Below are 15,032 nucleotides of genomic sequence, written 5' to 3' on the forward strand. Positions count from 1 at the left end.
GGTGTGCCCTCCTCCTCCCTGGTGGTGGGAAACCCAGTTCTCACTACAGAGAGAAAGGAAAAATAGCTCACGGCAGTTTGAGAGAGCTATGTGAGTACGCAAAATGTCTCTCTTGTCCCAGAGAGACCAGAGTGTGGCAGTGGGTCCCGAGCTCACTCCCAGCCCATGCCCAAGAGCAATTGTTTAAAGGCATTTTGTTCCTGACTAGCCACTCCACTTGTTACCTTCTTGTTTCTGGAATTTGGGATACAAAGAACAATGTGTAGCCAATCAATAGCTTACGTTATGTTATTTTGGTGTAAATTCTTGGTAAACAATTTAGGAACTGCCTCTCCTTTTCCTTTAAAAACCTACTTGTTAGGTTTTTCCTTTTCCTATAAAAACCCTATCTCTACAAAATATAAGAAAATTAGCAGGGCATGGTGGCACGCCCTGTAGTCCCAGCTACTTGGGAGGAGGCTGAGGTAGGAGGATCGCTCGAGCTCAGGAGTTGGAGGATATAGCGAGCTATGATGTGGAGCTGCACTTCAGCCTGGGCGACAGAGCAAGACCCTGTCTCTAAAAAATAAAAAATAAAAACAGGCCGGGCGCGGTGGCTCACGCCTGTAATCCTAGCACTCTGGGAGGCCGAGGCAGGTGGATCGCTCAAGGTCAGGAGTTCAAGACCAGCCTGAGCAAGAGCGAGACCCCGTCTCTACTAAAAATAGAAAGAAATTATCTGGACAACTAAAATATGTATGGAAAAAAATTAGCCGGGCATGGTGGCACATGCCTGTAGTCCCAGCTACTCGGGAGGCTGAGGCAGTAGGATCGTTTAAGCCCAGGAGTTTGAGGTTGCTGTGAGCTAGACTGACGCCACGGCACTCACTCTAGCCCGGGCAACAAAGCGAGACTCTGTCTCAAAAAAATAAATAAATAAAAATAAAAAAATAAAAATAAAAAATAAATGTACTCGTAACTGCCGCTAATCCACGTGTATATTCAGGGCAACTTTATGCTCCTGGGTTGCAGTCCTCAAACTTGGCCCAAATAAACTCTCTACTTGTATTAATTTTGCCTCAGCTTCTTCCTTTGAGGTTGACAGAAGTGATCAGATCCTGCCCTTTTCTCGGGTGCCGGATGGGAATGGCTTTTCCGCACCGGGAAGGGAGCAGATGACTGAGGGGCTGCCGTGACTTCGCGTAGATGGCGGGAAGGCCTCTTGTTTGCAAAGACCTGACTAAGCAGCGCAGAGGCAAGCAGGCCTGGAGCTCCCAGGGAAGGGACCGTGGCACAACGCCTTCGTCAAGCCATTCGCACGCCAAGGGCTTACGTGCACGGTAATGTCCTGCATCCCACCAAGGCCCTGTCGTAGCTGCTCCAACCTCGCGGTGCGAGGACGCCACGGAAACGCCCCAGCCCCCAAGCCTCCGTCAGCGACCCTACTGCCTTCCCGCCAAATCTGCATCCAATCCGAAAGCGCCACCACTCTCTCTTGAGTAACGACCAATCAGAAGTGGGATCCCGAGCCTCGGCCCGCCCCCAGGAGCTCTGGACCAATGGCCGTGCGGGTATCGGCGCGTCAATCCGTGGTAGTGTGCGCGCAGGGCGGCGGCAGTTGGGCGCGCGGCGGCGGTGGCGGAGGCAGCGGTTGGGGTCTAGTAGCGGTCTAGGGCGGCAGCGGCGGAGCTCACCATGGTAAGGCCTCTGGGCTGGGGCTAGGGCGCTGTACAGTCGGCACGCGTGGGCCAGGCTCCGGGCACTATCACTCGGCAGACGCCTGGGCGGGAGGGCGGACGAAGCCGGCCGCATGAGGCAGCCGGAAGGAGGGACCCTGGTGCGGGACTCAGAGTAGAGAGGAGGCAGGACAAGGACGCAGGAGGCCCAGGGCATGACACCAGGATACTGGCCGGGCTGCCAGGCCTGCGGGCCGAGGGCCGTGGTGACCCCGAGGGAAGCAGATTGGGCGTGTCCAGGGTGACGCGGACAGCAGGTGCTGGCGGCTCCCGGGAGATCAGGCGGGAAAGAGCCAGGTGGCAGCCAGGATGTGTGCGGGAGGGCTGCTGTTTTAGACCGTGCTGCTGGCTTTGACTCCGTAGAAAGGGACCAGGTGGCGGTCTCTGAGAACAAATAGCACTGAGTTCCTGGAGGGCCTTCTCAAGCTTTCTGGTCTCAGGACCTCTCTACGCTATTAAACATGATGGAGGAGCCCAAAGAGTCCCTATGTGCGTTATAGCTATCAATATTTGCCATATTAAAAAGTGAAACTGAGCTTTTAAAAATATTTATTCATCCACTTGAAAGCAACACATATTAACATAACTAACAGATATCTAAGTCAAGTCTGAGTAGCCAGTTTGTCACTTATTCTTTCAAGTAAACGTTGTGTTTCATGAAAAAAGTGGCTAGTTTAGCTTGCAACTTCAACAGATGCACAAGTGCTTTTTCTCAAGGCAGCTGTAGATTAGTATGTGAACAGTGCTTTATGTGTACTTCCCATTTTGAGGGTAGAGATTTAATGCAATTAGTATTTTTATCACTTCATCCAAAAACATTCCTTAAATGAAACTTTTTTACCTTGATCCGTGCTTAGGTGCCAGCAGTTTTACCCACTTTTGCTTATGCATCATCGGTGCAAATGTCAACACAGTGAAAAGGGTTGGTAATGTTGACCTATCATGAAATTGGTTTTATCCTCCTGGACCCTGAAAAGGTCTATGGACCCCCAGGGGCCTGGGAACTCCACTCAGCACTGTTGCTGGGTAGGAGATCAGTAGAAACAATGGATCATTAACTGGAGAAGACACAGCTTTATCGTAAAGCAAAGGAAGGAGAGCAGGAAGGGCTACAGTAATCCCCCCTTATCTGTATCTACAGTTCTGCTTTCTGTGGTTTCAGTAACCTGCAGTACAGAACAGTAAGATACTTTAAGAGAGAGACCACATTCATGTAATAACTTTAATATATTGTTATATTCTTATTAGTTATCATTGTTAATCTCTTACTGTGACTAATGTATAAGTTAAGCTTTATCAGAGATGTGTATGTACAGGAAAAAACAATACATGTAGGGTTTGGTAGAATGTGGCTTCAGGCATCTACTGAAGGTCTTGGAATGTATCACCCGGATAAGGGTATTTGCAGATTTGGTGGCAGGAAGTGATGCTTCTGGGGAAGTAGAAAACAAGGTCATCTGCCAAGAGGAATTTGGTCTGGAGTTTGAAAAGAATCGATGACGTTTCAAATAATGTTTCAGAGAGCTGTCTAAGGAAATGTAAAACTTGATGATCCAGGTGAAGTTGGCAATGATGAGTTTATCTGTTGAAAGAGAGGAATGCTTTTCTTTTCTTTTTTTTTGAGACAGTCTCACTCTGTCCTTCCAGATAGAATACAGTGGCATCATCATAGCTCACTGCAACTTCAAACTCCTGGGCTCAAGCACTCCACCTGCCTCAGCCTCCCCAGTAGCTGGGAATACAGGTGCAGACCACGACACCCAGCTAGTTTTTTCTATTTTTTTGTAGAGACAGGAGTCTCGCTCTTGCTCAGGCTGGTCTCAAACTCCTGACCTCAAGTCATCCTTCTACCTCGGCCTCCCAGAGTCCTAGGATTACAGGCGTGAGCCACCATGCCCGGCCTAAAGTGAGGAATGATTTTCCTGACTGCTTGAATTAGTTTTATTAGATACTAGTTTTTTAGATAATCAGAGATGCAAGTGGCCTTGCAGACCACTCAGCTTCCCAATCCCATTTTGTAAATGAAGCAATTTATAAAATGTGTAATGGTGTAAGGCCACAGAGCTTACTCTGATCTTACTGGGGCAGGTGAGTAAAATGCCAAATGAGGCATCCTGTGACATACACGGTGTCTGGACTGAAATAAGGCAAAACAAATGACATGGAATGGTGGTTTGAAAATGGTGTTTTGGGATGATTCCAAAGGCATTTCCCAGAGGGTTGATGAATTCCTCCTTTGGAGGAGTGAGTTCCTAGGCACTGGAGAAGTTCTTTCTGGAACTGAATGCTTCCTTCTGGGATGATGTGAGGGGATTGTTGCATTATGTTGATCTTTTATGCCCCTTCAGACTCTGAGACTTGGTATATATAATAGAAAACAAGACTTCAAGTTCGTGGGATTTCAGGTCAGAATTTAGAATGGGTGGGGTACTTCAAATTTTATTTGCTCTCCTCTATGTATTTGTGAGGATTACTTGTCTAAAATTGAACAAGTGTAGCTTTGCGCAGTGGCAGTATCATAACCAATGAGGTTTATCCAAGGCGTAATTATTGCTAATAAAATCGAACAAGTGATGGGTGTGTGTACAGTTATGCTTCTGGCAGGAAAGAGATGGTACATTCAAAATAGATACTTTGAGGAGAATCTAAAAAGGTACTGTTTATAAAGGTTTGGTCAGGGTTTAAAGAAATCGCCAAATGACAATGCAGTGTCCCAGCACTTGTGATGCCTAGGAGCCATTACACTCCTAGGCTTGAAGGGGTGAGGGGAGGGAGTGGTTACTAGAAGTTGAGAAGGTAGCTTTATGAAGAGGGCCAACTGCAGAAAGCTGTGGCCTTGATAAAGGGACTCAGGTAACCCATGGCAGTCTGACAGGGAGGGAGCCAAGGATTGAGTACCCTGACCACACCGTTCTCTAACCGCCCATGTCTTCCTGCTGCCTGCCATTGACCAAACCAACCAGAAGCTATAGCGCGAGGAAGCCCTCTGCTGCTGTCCACATGAATGAGCCTCCTAGAGCACAGAGTGTGGTAGAGAATGATAGAGGGTAGATCTAGAGGGGCAGATGGAAGACACATAGTGACCACCCGGGCTTGGGTCATGGTGACCTACAACCTACTCCATTTTTCCCTCCCCAACTGTATTACCTTATCCTTTGGTCAGGACATAATTAAAAACTGTTATATATTCCTAAGAATTACTGTGACTAACCATAATGCAAAGCTGATTATTGATACTACATGTTTTAAATTAGTTTTAAATTAATTTTGTGTAATGGCAAACATTTAGGTTCTGAGGCTAACTCTGGCACTTAGTAGCTAGGGTGGTTTACAGCAAGTCAGTTTTCACAGGGATAATGAGTCATCTAAGTCTCCTAGGAAATAAGGCTTGAGAAAGCCCTAGACACTGAAGCACTGTACAAATGTTAAATTATGATATTTTGCATTCTATGTAGTTTCAAATTGCCTTGAAGATGAATGGGTACACATTTATTTTCTGGTTCTCAGCGCGAGTGTATCTCCATCCACGTGGGGCAGGCGGGTGTCCAGATTGGCAATGCCTGCTGGGAACTGTACTGCCTTGAACATGGAATTCAGCCCGATGGTCAAATGCCAAGTGACAAAACCATCGGTGGCGGGGATGACTCCTTCAACACGTTCTTCAGCGAGACTGGGGCTGGCAAGCACGTGCCCAGAGCAGTGTTTGTGGACCTGGAGCCCACCGTGGTCGGTAGGTGCTCGGGCACTGGACGGCAGCTTTCCTGGGGCAGGGTAAAGCCCCACACGGGCTCCTTTGAGTCCCTCTGTGGAAAGGGCAGCATGGACAAGCATCTGCCCACGGTGTTAGGAGAGAAACCGAAAGGTTCACATGTCTGTGAGACCCAGGCTTCTAATTGAGGAAGACCTGACATGCAAGGAAAGCTGCTTTGCCAGCAGTCTGGAGAGAGTCACTCTGGATGCCCAGCGCTGGTCGGGTGGCTGCTGTGGACCCCACCTGCAGGGGGCGTGGCCACTGGGTCCTTCCTTGGTGCTGTGCACACTCTCATGCGAGTGCAAGGGAGTCTTGACCTGCATCTCAGACATAAAAAGGCAACGACAGAACCTTCATTTGGTTCCGCTAGATTAGAAGCCTGAGGTAGGTTGCAAGGAGAGACCACCTTTCAGTGGCCTCCCAGGAGATGACAGAATGCAACCTGAAAGCCTGTGAGACCCAGGCCACACAGGGTGCCCTGATAGGACTATCCTGCAGAAGTCACTCTGACCTGGTGACTGCCCAGTTTGTGAGGGATTTTTAAATTACACTCTTTGATGTAGCTATGGGTAGGAAAGAAATATGTACCCGTAGAATTACCTGCATGGGGGTGTGAGAGCTTATGTCCCTTCGCTGGGAACTGGTCCTGCCGGCATTTGTACCCCAAGCTAACTTCACCTTCCTAGAGCCATAAATTTCTCTTTATGGTTTGTGGTTTGTGTACCCCACGGAGACATTTCCTACGAGACACTCCCACAGTTGACCTCCAAGGAACAGCATGTTCTCTGTAGAGGTGCACGGTCCCTGAACGTGTCCGTCTTGGCGAGTACCCTAGACCTTAAAGACTCAGAGCACACTCGGTCTATTTGTAGATGAAGTGCGCACAGGGACCTACAGGCAGCTCTTCCACCCGGAGCAGCTGATCACCGGGAAGGAAGATGCAGCCAATAATTATGCCAGAGGCCATTACACCATCGGCAAGGAGATCGTCGACCTGGTCCTGGACCGGATCCGCAAGCTGGTAAGAGGAGCGCCCAGAAGGCTTCGTGCCTTATAGATGTTGTCCTAGATGGGAGGGGAGGCCTTGGATTGTGAAGGGGAGGTTGTTCTGGCAAATCTTAGACCAGCTGTGAAGCGTGTGTTGCGAGGCATCCATAGTTCTTTATCGTCTGCCTTTTTGGCTTCCCAGTGTAATGTGTGTTCACTATGGACGATTTGAGTCCCTGTCAACTTGCAGAGGCAGAGAGGTGACTCTGGCTTGTTGGGGGTTGGTGGCGTGGCTTCCGCAGGCATTGGCTGACGTTGTCTGGTTTCTCTCAGGCGGATCTGTGCACGGGCCTGCAGGGCTTCCTCATCTTCCACAGCTTTGGGGGCGGCACCGGCTCTGGGTTCGCATCTCTGCTCATGGAGCGGCTGTCGGTGGACTACGGCAAGAAGTCCAAGCTGGAGTTTGCCATTTACCCAGCCCCCCAGGTTTCCACAGCCGTGGTGGAGCCCTACAACTCCATCCTGACCACCCACACGACCCTGGAACATTCTGACTGTGCCTTCATGGTAGACAACGAAGCAATCTATGACATATGTCGGCGCAACCTGGACATCGAGCGTCCCACGTACACCAACCTCAATCGTCTGATTGGGCAGATCGTGTCCTCCATCACTGCCTCCCTACGATTCGATGGGGCCCTGAACGTGGACTTGACAGAATTCCAGACCAACCTGGTGCCGTACCCCCGCATCCACTTCCCCCTGGCCACCTACGCCCCTGTCATCTCAGCGGAGAAGGCCTACCACGAGCAGCTGTCCGTGGCTGAGATCACCAATGCCTGCTTCGAGCCGGCCAATCAGATGGTCAAGTGTGACCCTCGCCATGGCAAGTACATGGCCTGCTGCATGTTGTACAGGGGGGACGTGGTCCCAAAAGATGTCAATGCGGCCATTGCCACCATCAAGACCAAGCGCACCATCCAGTTTGTGGACTGGTGTCCGACTGGATTTAAGGTAGGAGTGGATGATGTCGAATCCTTGTACCTGTCAGTCAGCAGCAGAATAATGGTGCCCCTGTGGGCCCACGCCCTGTGGGGAAACTGCCTCTGTTTAAGTCACCGAGGCTGCAAGGAGAACAAGTTTAGTAATCTGTTAAGTGCCTTATACTTTACCAGTATGTACCCTTATTTCTTACCACCACCCCTTTCAAGTTCATTGGGTAGTATTATCAGTCTCTTACACTTTAGAAGACTAAGGCTGAGACAGCTTTAAGTGTCCAAAACTTACTCAGCAGTAAATGATGGGGAGAGAATTTAAAGATGGTCTGGAGCTGGGTGCCATGGCCTGTGCCTGTCCTCCCAGCTATAGGCTGAGGCAGGAGGATCGCTTGAGGCCAGGAGCTAGAGATCAGCCTGGGCAACACAGCAAGACCTCATACCAAAAAAAAAAAAAAAAAAAAAGACAGAGATGGCTTGAATGCAGGTCCTGCTCTCCACTACTCACTTTAGAGATTTGCCAGGTTCTATGCTATCATTTTTGTATGTTAGAAATAATGGTTTTTACACTTCACACAAGCTGACTTATCTCTTGTCACTGAATTTTGGGCAAGGCTAATGTTTCTGTAAGTAGAATTTTAAATGCATTATGCAGTGTTTTTTATTTTCTTTTTTTTATTTTTTGAGACAAAATCTCACTCCCTCGCTCAGGCTAGGTGCATTGGTATCATCATAGCTCACTTATGCAGTGTTTTCTTTCGGGACCAAGGTAGGTATCTGCTCTTTCTCCAAACAGCTGAGACCGCTTCCTCAAACACAAAATCACTGATAATTAGGTGGCTCCTTTAGCCATGTTTAATGTTACAGTAAATTGTCTACCAAGAGAAAAGAACCCTGTATTTGGAAGCCAAATAATAGAATGTCAGGCTCTAAGACCTATTGTGATTACCAGGCTAAATGCCTCACATCTGTGTTGGTCAACTTTGTGCCCTCTGGTCTGTTAACAGCCCTTGTCCATAGTCATATTCCACATTAGACAAGGCTATGGACCCCACATTTGTAAGTCCCGACGAGTTTCTAAGATGTTGGGGGGAGTTGCAAGTTCCAGGGTCATTCCTGATTGAAAATCACTTGAGAAAAATCATAGGTGTGTCTTTTTGTTTCCATATGGATGGCCATAGCTTGCCTCTGACCACATACAAGTTTTTGAACTTGTCTGGCCCTCTGTCAGCCCACTTTACGACATCTTGACACAGATCATCTCTATTTTTCATCTGACCTGGACACAGATCATCTGTATTAAGTTGATAGATATAAAGTGACTCAGAAAAGGGTAAAATCTGTAAGTTTCACCAGCCTGGAAATACTCATTAAATCTTACATAGAAAAGGCCGGGCACGGTGGCTCATGCCTGTAATCCTAGCACTTTGGGAAAGCGAGGTGGGAGGTCTGGTTTGAAGCCAGGAATTTGAGACCAGCCTGAGCAAGAGGGAGACCCCATCTCTACGAAAAATAGAAAAATTAGCTGGGCATGGTGGCACATGCCTGTAGTCCCAGCTACTCAGGAGGCTAAGGCGGTAGGATCACTTGAGCCCAGGAGTTTGAGGTTGCAGTGAGATATGATGATGCCACCCCACCCTAGCCCAGGCACTAGAGCGAGACCCTGTCTCAAAACAAAACAAAACATCTTACATATAGGCTTGCAGATCTTACGATGTTACGATGTTATAGGTAGGAAGTGAAACTTTCCATTTTGGTGTCTAATTACCAAACCTCTTGACTTGAGCAGAGTAATTTTTGTTTCAGTTGGTGTGACATTTGGAAGGTGAGGATATCCAAGGTAACCTAAGCTGGCAGGCACTGTGGGAGATGCTGTGCCTTGCCCAGGTTTCCTCTCCTAGCTGGGTCTCTGGCTCTTGTGAGACAGGAGGGAGGCTGGTCTGTGGGAAGGGATAGGAAGTTGCAGCCTCTCCTATCCCCACAGAAGACAGTCCAGCCCCAGATGCTCTGAATTCCTTTTTTTTTTTTAAGAGACAGGGTCTCACTCTACTCTATTGCCTAGGCTGGTGTACAGTGACATGATCATAGGTCACTGCAGCTACATACTCCTGGGCTCAAGGGATCCCCCTGCCTCAGCCTCCTGAGTGGCTAGGACTATAGGTATATACCACCACACCCAGCTAATTAAAAAAAAATTTTTTTTTCTAGAGATAAGAGCTTGGTATGTTGCCCAGGCTGGTTTCAAATTTCTGGCCTCATGCGATCCCCCTGCCTTGGCTTCCCAAAGTGCTGGGATTATAGGCGTGAGCCACTGTGCCCAGCCTCTAAGTTCCTTTTTGTCGGTCTCACTGTGATTTGCTTTTTTTTTTTTTTTTTTTTTTTGAGACAGAGTCTTGTTCTGTTCCCCCAGCTAGACTGCAATGGCATCATCATGGCTCATTGCAGCCTCAAACTCCTGACCTCAAGTGATCCTCCCACCTCGGCCTCCCAGAGTGCTAGAATTACAGGCATGAGCCACCATGCCCGGCCAATTTACCATATATTCTTTAATAACCATTTGCTTACATATACAGTATCTTCAAGTAATCTTTTTCATGTTGAAAAACATTTCAGTTTTTTCTTATAAAAATACTTGTATGTGGCAAAATATTAAAACAATTCATAAGGGTAAAAAGCTGAAGTCCTCTTCCCTTCGCCAGAGCTGTTTTTGTCCTTTGAGAGATGTTCTGTACATATTCAAGGTACACTGGCCTCTTGTTACACAGGCAACGTTGGCTGACAGAGGCCAGTAGACATGGACAAAGGATCACCACACACAGGTGGCCACAGAGAACAGGAAGCTGGCAATACTCCCACTTGGCCTGGTCTTAAGGGTTGTGGGAGGGCAGTCCTTGATCGGGGTGTGAACTCCCCTGTACCTTTCTCCCTGCCCCTTCCACCCCCCGGACCCTCAGTGTGTGTGCAGCAGCTGCCAACTGCTATCTGTTCACCAGGACAGGCAAGGGTCACCGCCTCAGCACATCCCAGGTGGTGTAATGATTTAACTGGTTCCCTATGATAGACAGTTGTTTGAAACTAAATACATAAAAATCTTTATAAATGTAGATTTGTGCTCTTGGGCAGGTAAATCTTTAAAAAGTGAAATTATAGGGTCATAGGATATTAAATGTTCATAGATAATGCCAAAAAAATATAGTACCAATTTTTACAGGGCATTGTTTGAACTCGGTCCACAGCTCCAATTTTTAATGAGCCACCATTTCTGAGGCCAATATAAACTTAACTTTATGTTCCCTCTTCTGGCAGGTGGGCATTAACTACCAGCCCCCCACTGTGGTCCCGGGGGGAGACCTGGCCAAGGTGCAGCGGGCCGTGTGCATGCTGAGCAACACCACGGCCATCGCCGAGGCCTGGGCCCGCCTGGACCACAAGTTCGATCTCATGTACGCCAAGCGGGCCTTCGTGCACTGGTACGTGGGAGAAGGCATGGAGGAGGGGGAGTTCTCGGAGGCCCGCGAGGACCTGGCCGCTCTGGAGAAGGATTACGAAGAGGTGGGCGTGGATTCCGTGGAAGCCGAGGCCGAGGAAGGGGAAGAATACTGAGGGCGGGACGCGGCAGGCAACCATCCCTTTGTACTCCTTCCCCACCACAACGTTACAAGATAGATTTACCTATTAAAATTTCTGTATTGAGACACCGTCTGTCCCCTGCGCTGTATTTTGACAGAATTCCTCCTCCAGATAAGCTGCCTTTTCCAAGTGGATTTCTAAGGGAGAAAACATGGAGCCGTTTCCTGTCATAAGCATGTCAGTATGTTTCAGTTGCTACACACCTCCCAGAGGGAAGGCTTCAAAACGCCCGGCCGAGGGAATCGGGGAAAAAGGCTCTGATTATGTTAAATTTTGACCTCCTTAGCAGAGCGGCCGTCTTCATCTTCAGCCCCGTGGGAAGTGGACGGGTCAGGGAGGCGGCCACCCCACGCGCTGCACGACCCCAATTCCCCACACTCCACTTCCTTGGGTTTCTTTAGCTTTCCCCCAGCTCTGTCACGTTCCTGTCGCATGTGGCTTCCATGGAACCTGCCCATCGCATGTCCCCCAAGTGTAACAGGGGCCGCCACCAGCCCGCCCTCAAGTCCTCGTCTGTGGTACCCGGGAGCTAGTTTTGGGCCCGGGGTTTTGTCGGTTCTTTAGTGCGAGCGTCCCGGCCCCCGTGTTCTCGGTGCGGTCTCTTCTGTCAGGGGCCATCCCGGGCGGGCTGTCGCCCCCGCGGCTGGCGAGGATCCAGGGGCAATGCCGGTTCTCGCCGCCGCGCACCCGCTCCCTGGGGCCGCCCTATCTGCGACGGGGTGGTTAGAGAAAAGTGAGCTTTGAATGGACAGCGGGAAACGCGAGCGGGCGACAGCGCTGGCAGTCCGGGAAGCTTGGCAGACGCGGGCGCGACGCCGATTCCCGCGCTCCCGCCGCTTCCGGAGCCAGCCTGCCACGACCGCTTCCTGCCCCGCCCCCCGGCCCGAGCGCCGCCCGCTCCACAGTCTCTATGGTACCCAACTTCCGCCGCCCGCCACACCTCGCGAGACTTCGGCGGCGCAGCAATGGCGAGACCGTGAGTGCCGCTGACCGGAGTCAAGAGAACCGGCTGGGACAGGGTTGGGGCGAGATCGGGCCCTGGGGGACCGGACGGGTCAGGGCCCCCTGGGACGGAGCGGCGGCTGGAGGCGCGAGGCTCTTCCGGGCCCGGACAGCCGCCCTCGACTTAGCTCCCGCCTCTTCCCCAGATGCCGCGTCACTGCTCCGCCGCCGGCTGCTGCACAAGGGACACGCGCGAGACGCGCAACCGCGGCATCTCCTTCCACAGGTCGGCGCGCGTGCGTGCTCGTACGGGAGTTGGGGGGGCGGGGGGCTCGCCGGCGCATGGGCTGGCGTTGCCCGCCGTGTGAGGCCGCGGCTGCGCATGCGTTCCGGGCAGTGCTCCGGTCCCGGCGAAGCTTGACGTTGGGGGTGGGGAGGAGTGAAGGAGGCGGTCCCCGAGGAACCACCTCCAGTCGGGAAAGGGAGGACGGGCTTGGACCTGCTACTCCGTGACTCTTACCTACCAGATGGCGCTGAGCACGTTGCTTTTCTTGAGGCCTCGGTTTCCTTGTGTGTGCCCGGGCGTGCGGTGCTTACCCGGTGGCGTCACCGCGGGGTCTCGCGGCAGCATGTGCGGGGCCTGCCGGGCCTGTCTGCGGAGCTTGGGCAGCATGAGCCCAGGGCTGTGTACAGCTTGTTGCTCACGGGTTTGTGGTCCTGTAGACTTCCCAAGAAGGACAACCCGAGACGGGGCCTGTGGCTGGCCAACTGCCGGCGGCTGGATCCCAGCGGCCAGGGCCTGTGGGACCCGGCGTCGGAGTACATCTACTTCTGCTCCAAACACTTCGAGGAGAACTGCTTTGAGCTGGTGGGAATCAGGTGGGCCTTCCTGCCAGCCATCTCTGGGGCAGGGTGTGGGGCTTTGGGCAGATGGGGGCGGCTGTGGGTCCTGATGCCGAAGTCCCTTTAGCAAGTGGCATGAGGACAGCCTGCCAGGCAGGCAGACCTAGTTCCAGGGGTTTTCTCTTCCCATCTCTAGCCAGTAAAATCCACTCCCGAGTCACTGTGCCAGTAACAAAAGCAAAAAACGTGAGCCTTTCGGAGGGTGGTGTTCAGAACCCCAGTCCTCCTAGCAAGTCCAGAAATAAAAGAATTCTCTTTGGCCAGTCAACCCAGCTCTGTCTGTGGAAACTTTCCACACACCTCAACTCTGAGGAGTCCTACAGGGAGTAGGGTGGTGTGACTGCCTAGCTTGCCGTTCCCCAGACTTCCTGTTTGCACAGTGCCTTCCAGCTTCCCACAGGCTAGTCCTGGGGAAGCGCCCTGGGGTGCTGGCCCCAGCTGGGGTAGGTTGGCCTGGGGAGGCAGCCCTGGTTCTCCAGCTCATTCGGGCTGCATTTCCCACAGTGGATATCACAGGCTGAAGGAAGGGGCAGTCCCCACCATATTCGAGTCTTTTTCCAAGTTGCGCCGGACAAGCAAGACCAAGGGGCACAGTTACCCACCTGGCCCCGCTGATGTCAGCCGGCTGCGACGATGCAGGAAGCGGTATGTGCTACAGGTGGGGGGATGCCCACTCCCACCCCAAGGCTAAGGGACTGGGATTTAAGGTGTCAGCCAACAGTCTGCACAGAACCTGTGGAGCAGGTTCAGGTGCTGGGGGGTTCTGGTGCGCTGGCGGAGTGGGGTCCGGCAAGCCTTTAGCCTAGCCTATCAGTCTCTCTCTCTCTCCCCACCCCAGCTGCTCTGAGGGCCGAGGGGCCACAACTCCATTTTCTCCACCCCCACCTGCTGATGTCACCTGCTTTCCAGTGGAAGAGGCCTCAGCACCTGCCACTTTGCCTGCCTCCCCAGCTGGGAGGCTGGAGCCCGGCCTTAGCAGCCCCTTCTCAGACCTCCTGGGCCCCCTGGGTGCCCAAGCAGATGAAGCAGGCTGTAGTGCCCAGCCCTCACCAGAGCAGCAGCCCTCCCCTCTCGAGCCACGGCCAGTGTCCCCCTCAGCCTACATGCTGCGCCTGCCGCCGCCCGCCGGAGCCTACATCCAGAATGAGCACAGCTACCAGGTGGGCAGTGCCCTACTCTGGAAGCGGCGGGCTGAGGCGGCCCTTGATGCCCTGGACAAGGCCCAGCGCCAGCTGCAGGCCTGCAAGCGGCGGGAGCAGAGGCTACGGCTGCGGCTGACCAAGCTGCAGCAGGAGCGGGCACGGGAAAAGCGAGCACAGGCGGATGCCCGCCAGACTCTGAAGGAGCATGTGCAGGACTTTGCCATGCAGCTGAGCAGCAGCATGGCCTGAGGGAGCGGCCGCCAGCCAGGCTGTGGCCTCCCTCAGAATCTGCCTGGAGAGGGACCTCACTTGAACTATATCCACCAGACCTGCCAGATGCCATAATAAAGTGGATTCTAGAAGGAGGCCCTGCTGTCTGGCTCCGCTAGGGACAGAAGCCTCTGTGGGTACTAGGCTTGTTCTCCCCAGTGGCTGCAGCCCCTGGGTCCAGCCACCCCTGCCCGTGCAGCTCCGTGCCACAGTTTCTCTGAAGGGGCAGGATGGTGTGAGTAGGGGCCGATGCTAGGAACTCTTTCCTTGGGACCTGAAACAGCCTTGCGTTTAAGCCAGCCAGTCCAGACTCGGTTCTTAGGCAGGGGCGCAGCAGGCTTCTGCTCACAAGCCCCCACCCCACCGGGCCTGTCTCCATCTGAAAAATGGAGGCAATGGTGACAGTCATCAACTTCCTGGATGGGTATGCACAGCAGAGGTAGTGAGGCCCCAAGAGGCAGCCATTCTATAATAGTCCCTGCAAGTCTGGGAAGAGGTGGGTAGAGCTCGGGAGGCATGTGGGTCCTGGCCTCAGTGTCCTCATTTTCCTTCCACTCAGGAACCTAGAAGGCCTCACCGCCGCTATGACTGGCGGGCAGCTTGGAGTGCAGGGTGACTGCAAGCATGACCTCCCTGCTGTGCCCAGGGAGCATGGTAGAATTGCTTCTGGCCCCAGCGACTGCTACACAATGTTCTG

The 15,032-nt window shown here is 52.1% G+C and overlaps 2 protein-coding genes and 1 pseudogene across 2 annotated transcripts; all 3 read left to right on the top strand.

The window, feature by feature from the left end:
• Nucleotides 1-1,623: 1,623 nt before the first annotated feature.
• On the top strand, nucleotides 1,624-13,746 carry LOC138401892 (tubulin alpha-3 chain). The gene is made up of 6 exons (XM_069497544.1): nucleotides 1,624-1,677; nucleotides 5,223-5,445; nucleotides 6,339-6,487; nucleotides 6,787-7,467; nucleotides 10,755-11,060; nucleotides 13,582-13,746. The coding sequence occupies exons 1-5, from the start codon at nucleotides 1,675-1,677 to the stop codon at nucleotides 11,049-11,051; spliced, it is 1,353 nt and encodes a 450-aa protein (XP_069353645.1). The 5' UTR covers nucleotides 1,624-1,674; the 3' UTR covers nucleotides 11,052-11,060; nucleotides 13,582-13,746.
• Nucleotides 4,212-4,279, top strand: LOC138401983 (U4 spliceosomal RNA; annotated as a pseudogene).
• THAP7 (THAP domain containing 7) lies at nucleotides 12,009-14,425 on the top strand. The gene is made up of 5 exons (XM_069497545.1): nucleotides 12,009-12,054; nucleotides 12,227-12,306; nucleotides 12,744-12,899; nucleotides 13,428-13,568; nucleotides 13,762-14,425. The coding sequence occupies exons 2-5, from the start codon at nucleotides 12,227-12,229 to the stop codon at nucleotides 14,312-14,314; spliced, it is 930 nt and encodes a 309-aa protein (XP_069353646.1). The 5' UTR covers nucleotides 12,009-12,054; the 3' UTR covers nucleotides 14,315-14,425.
• The last annotated feature ends 607 nt before the right edge of the window (nucleotides 14,426-15,032 follow it).

The sequence above is a fragment of the Eulemur rufifrons genome, chromosome 21, assembly GCF_041146395.1.
Source record: "Eulemur rufifrons isolate Redbay chromosome 21, OSU_ERuf_1, whole genome shotgun sequence".
NCBI classification, from domain to species: domain Eukaryota; kingdom Metazoa; phylum Chordata; class Mammalia; order Primates; family Lemuridae; genus Eulemur; species Eulemur rufifrons.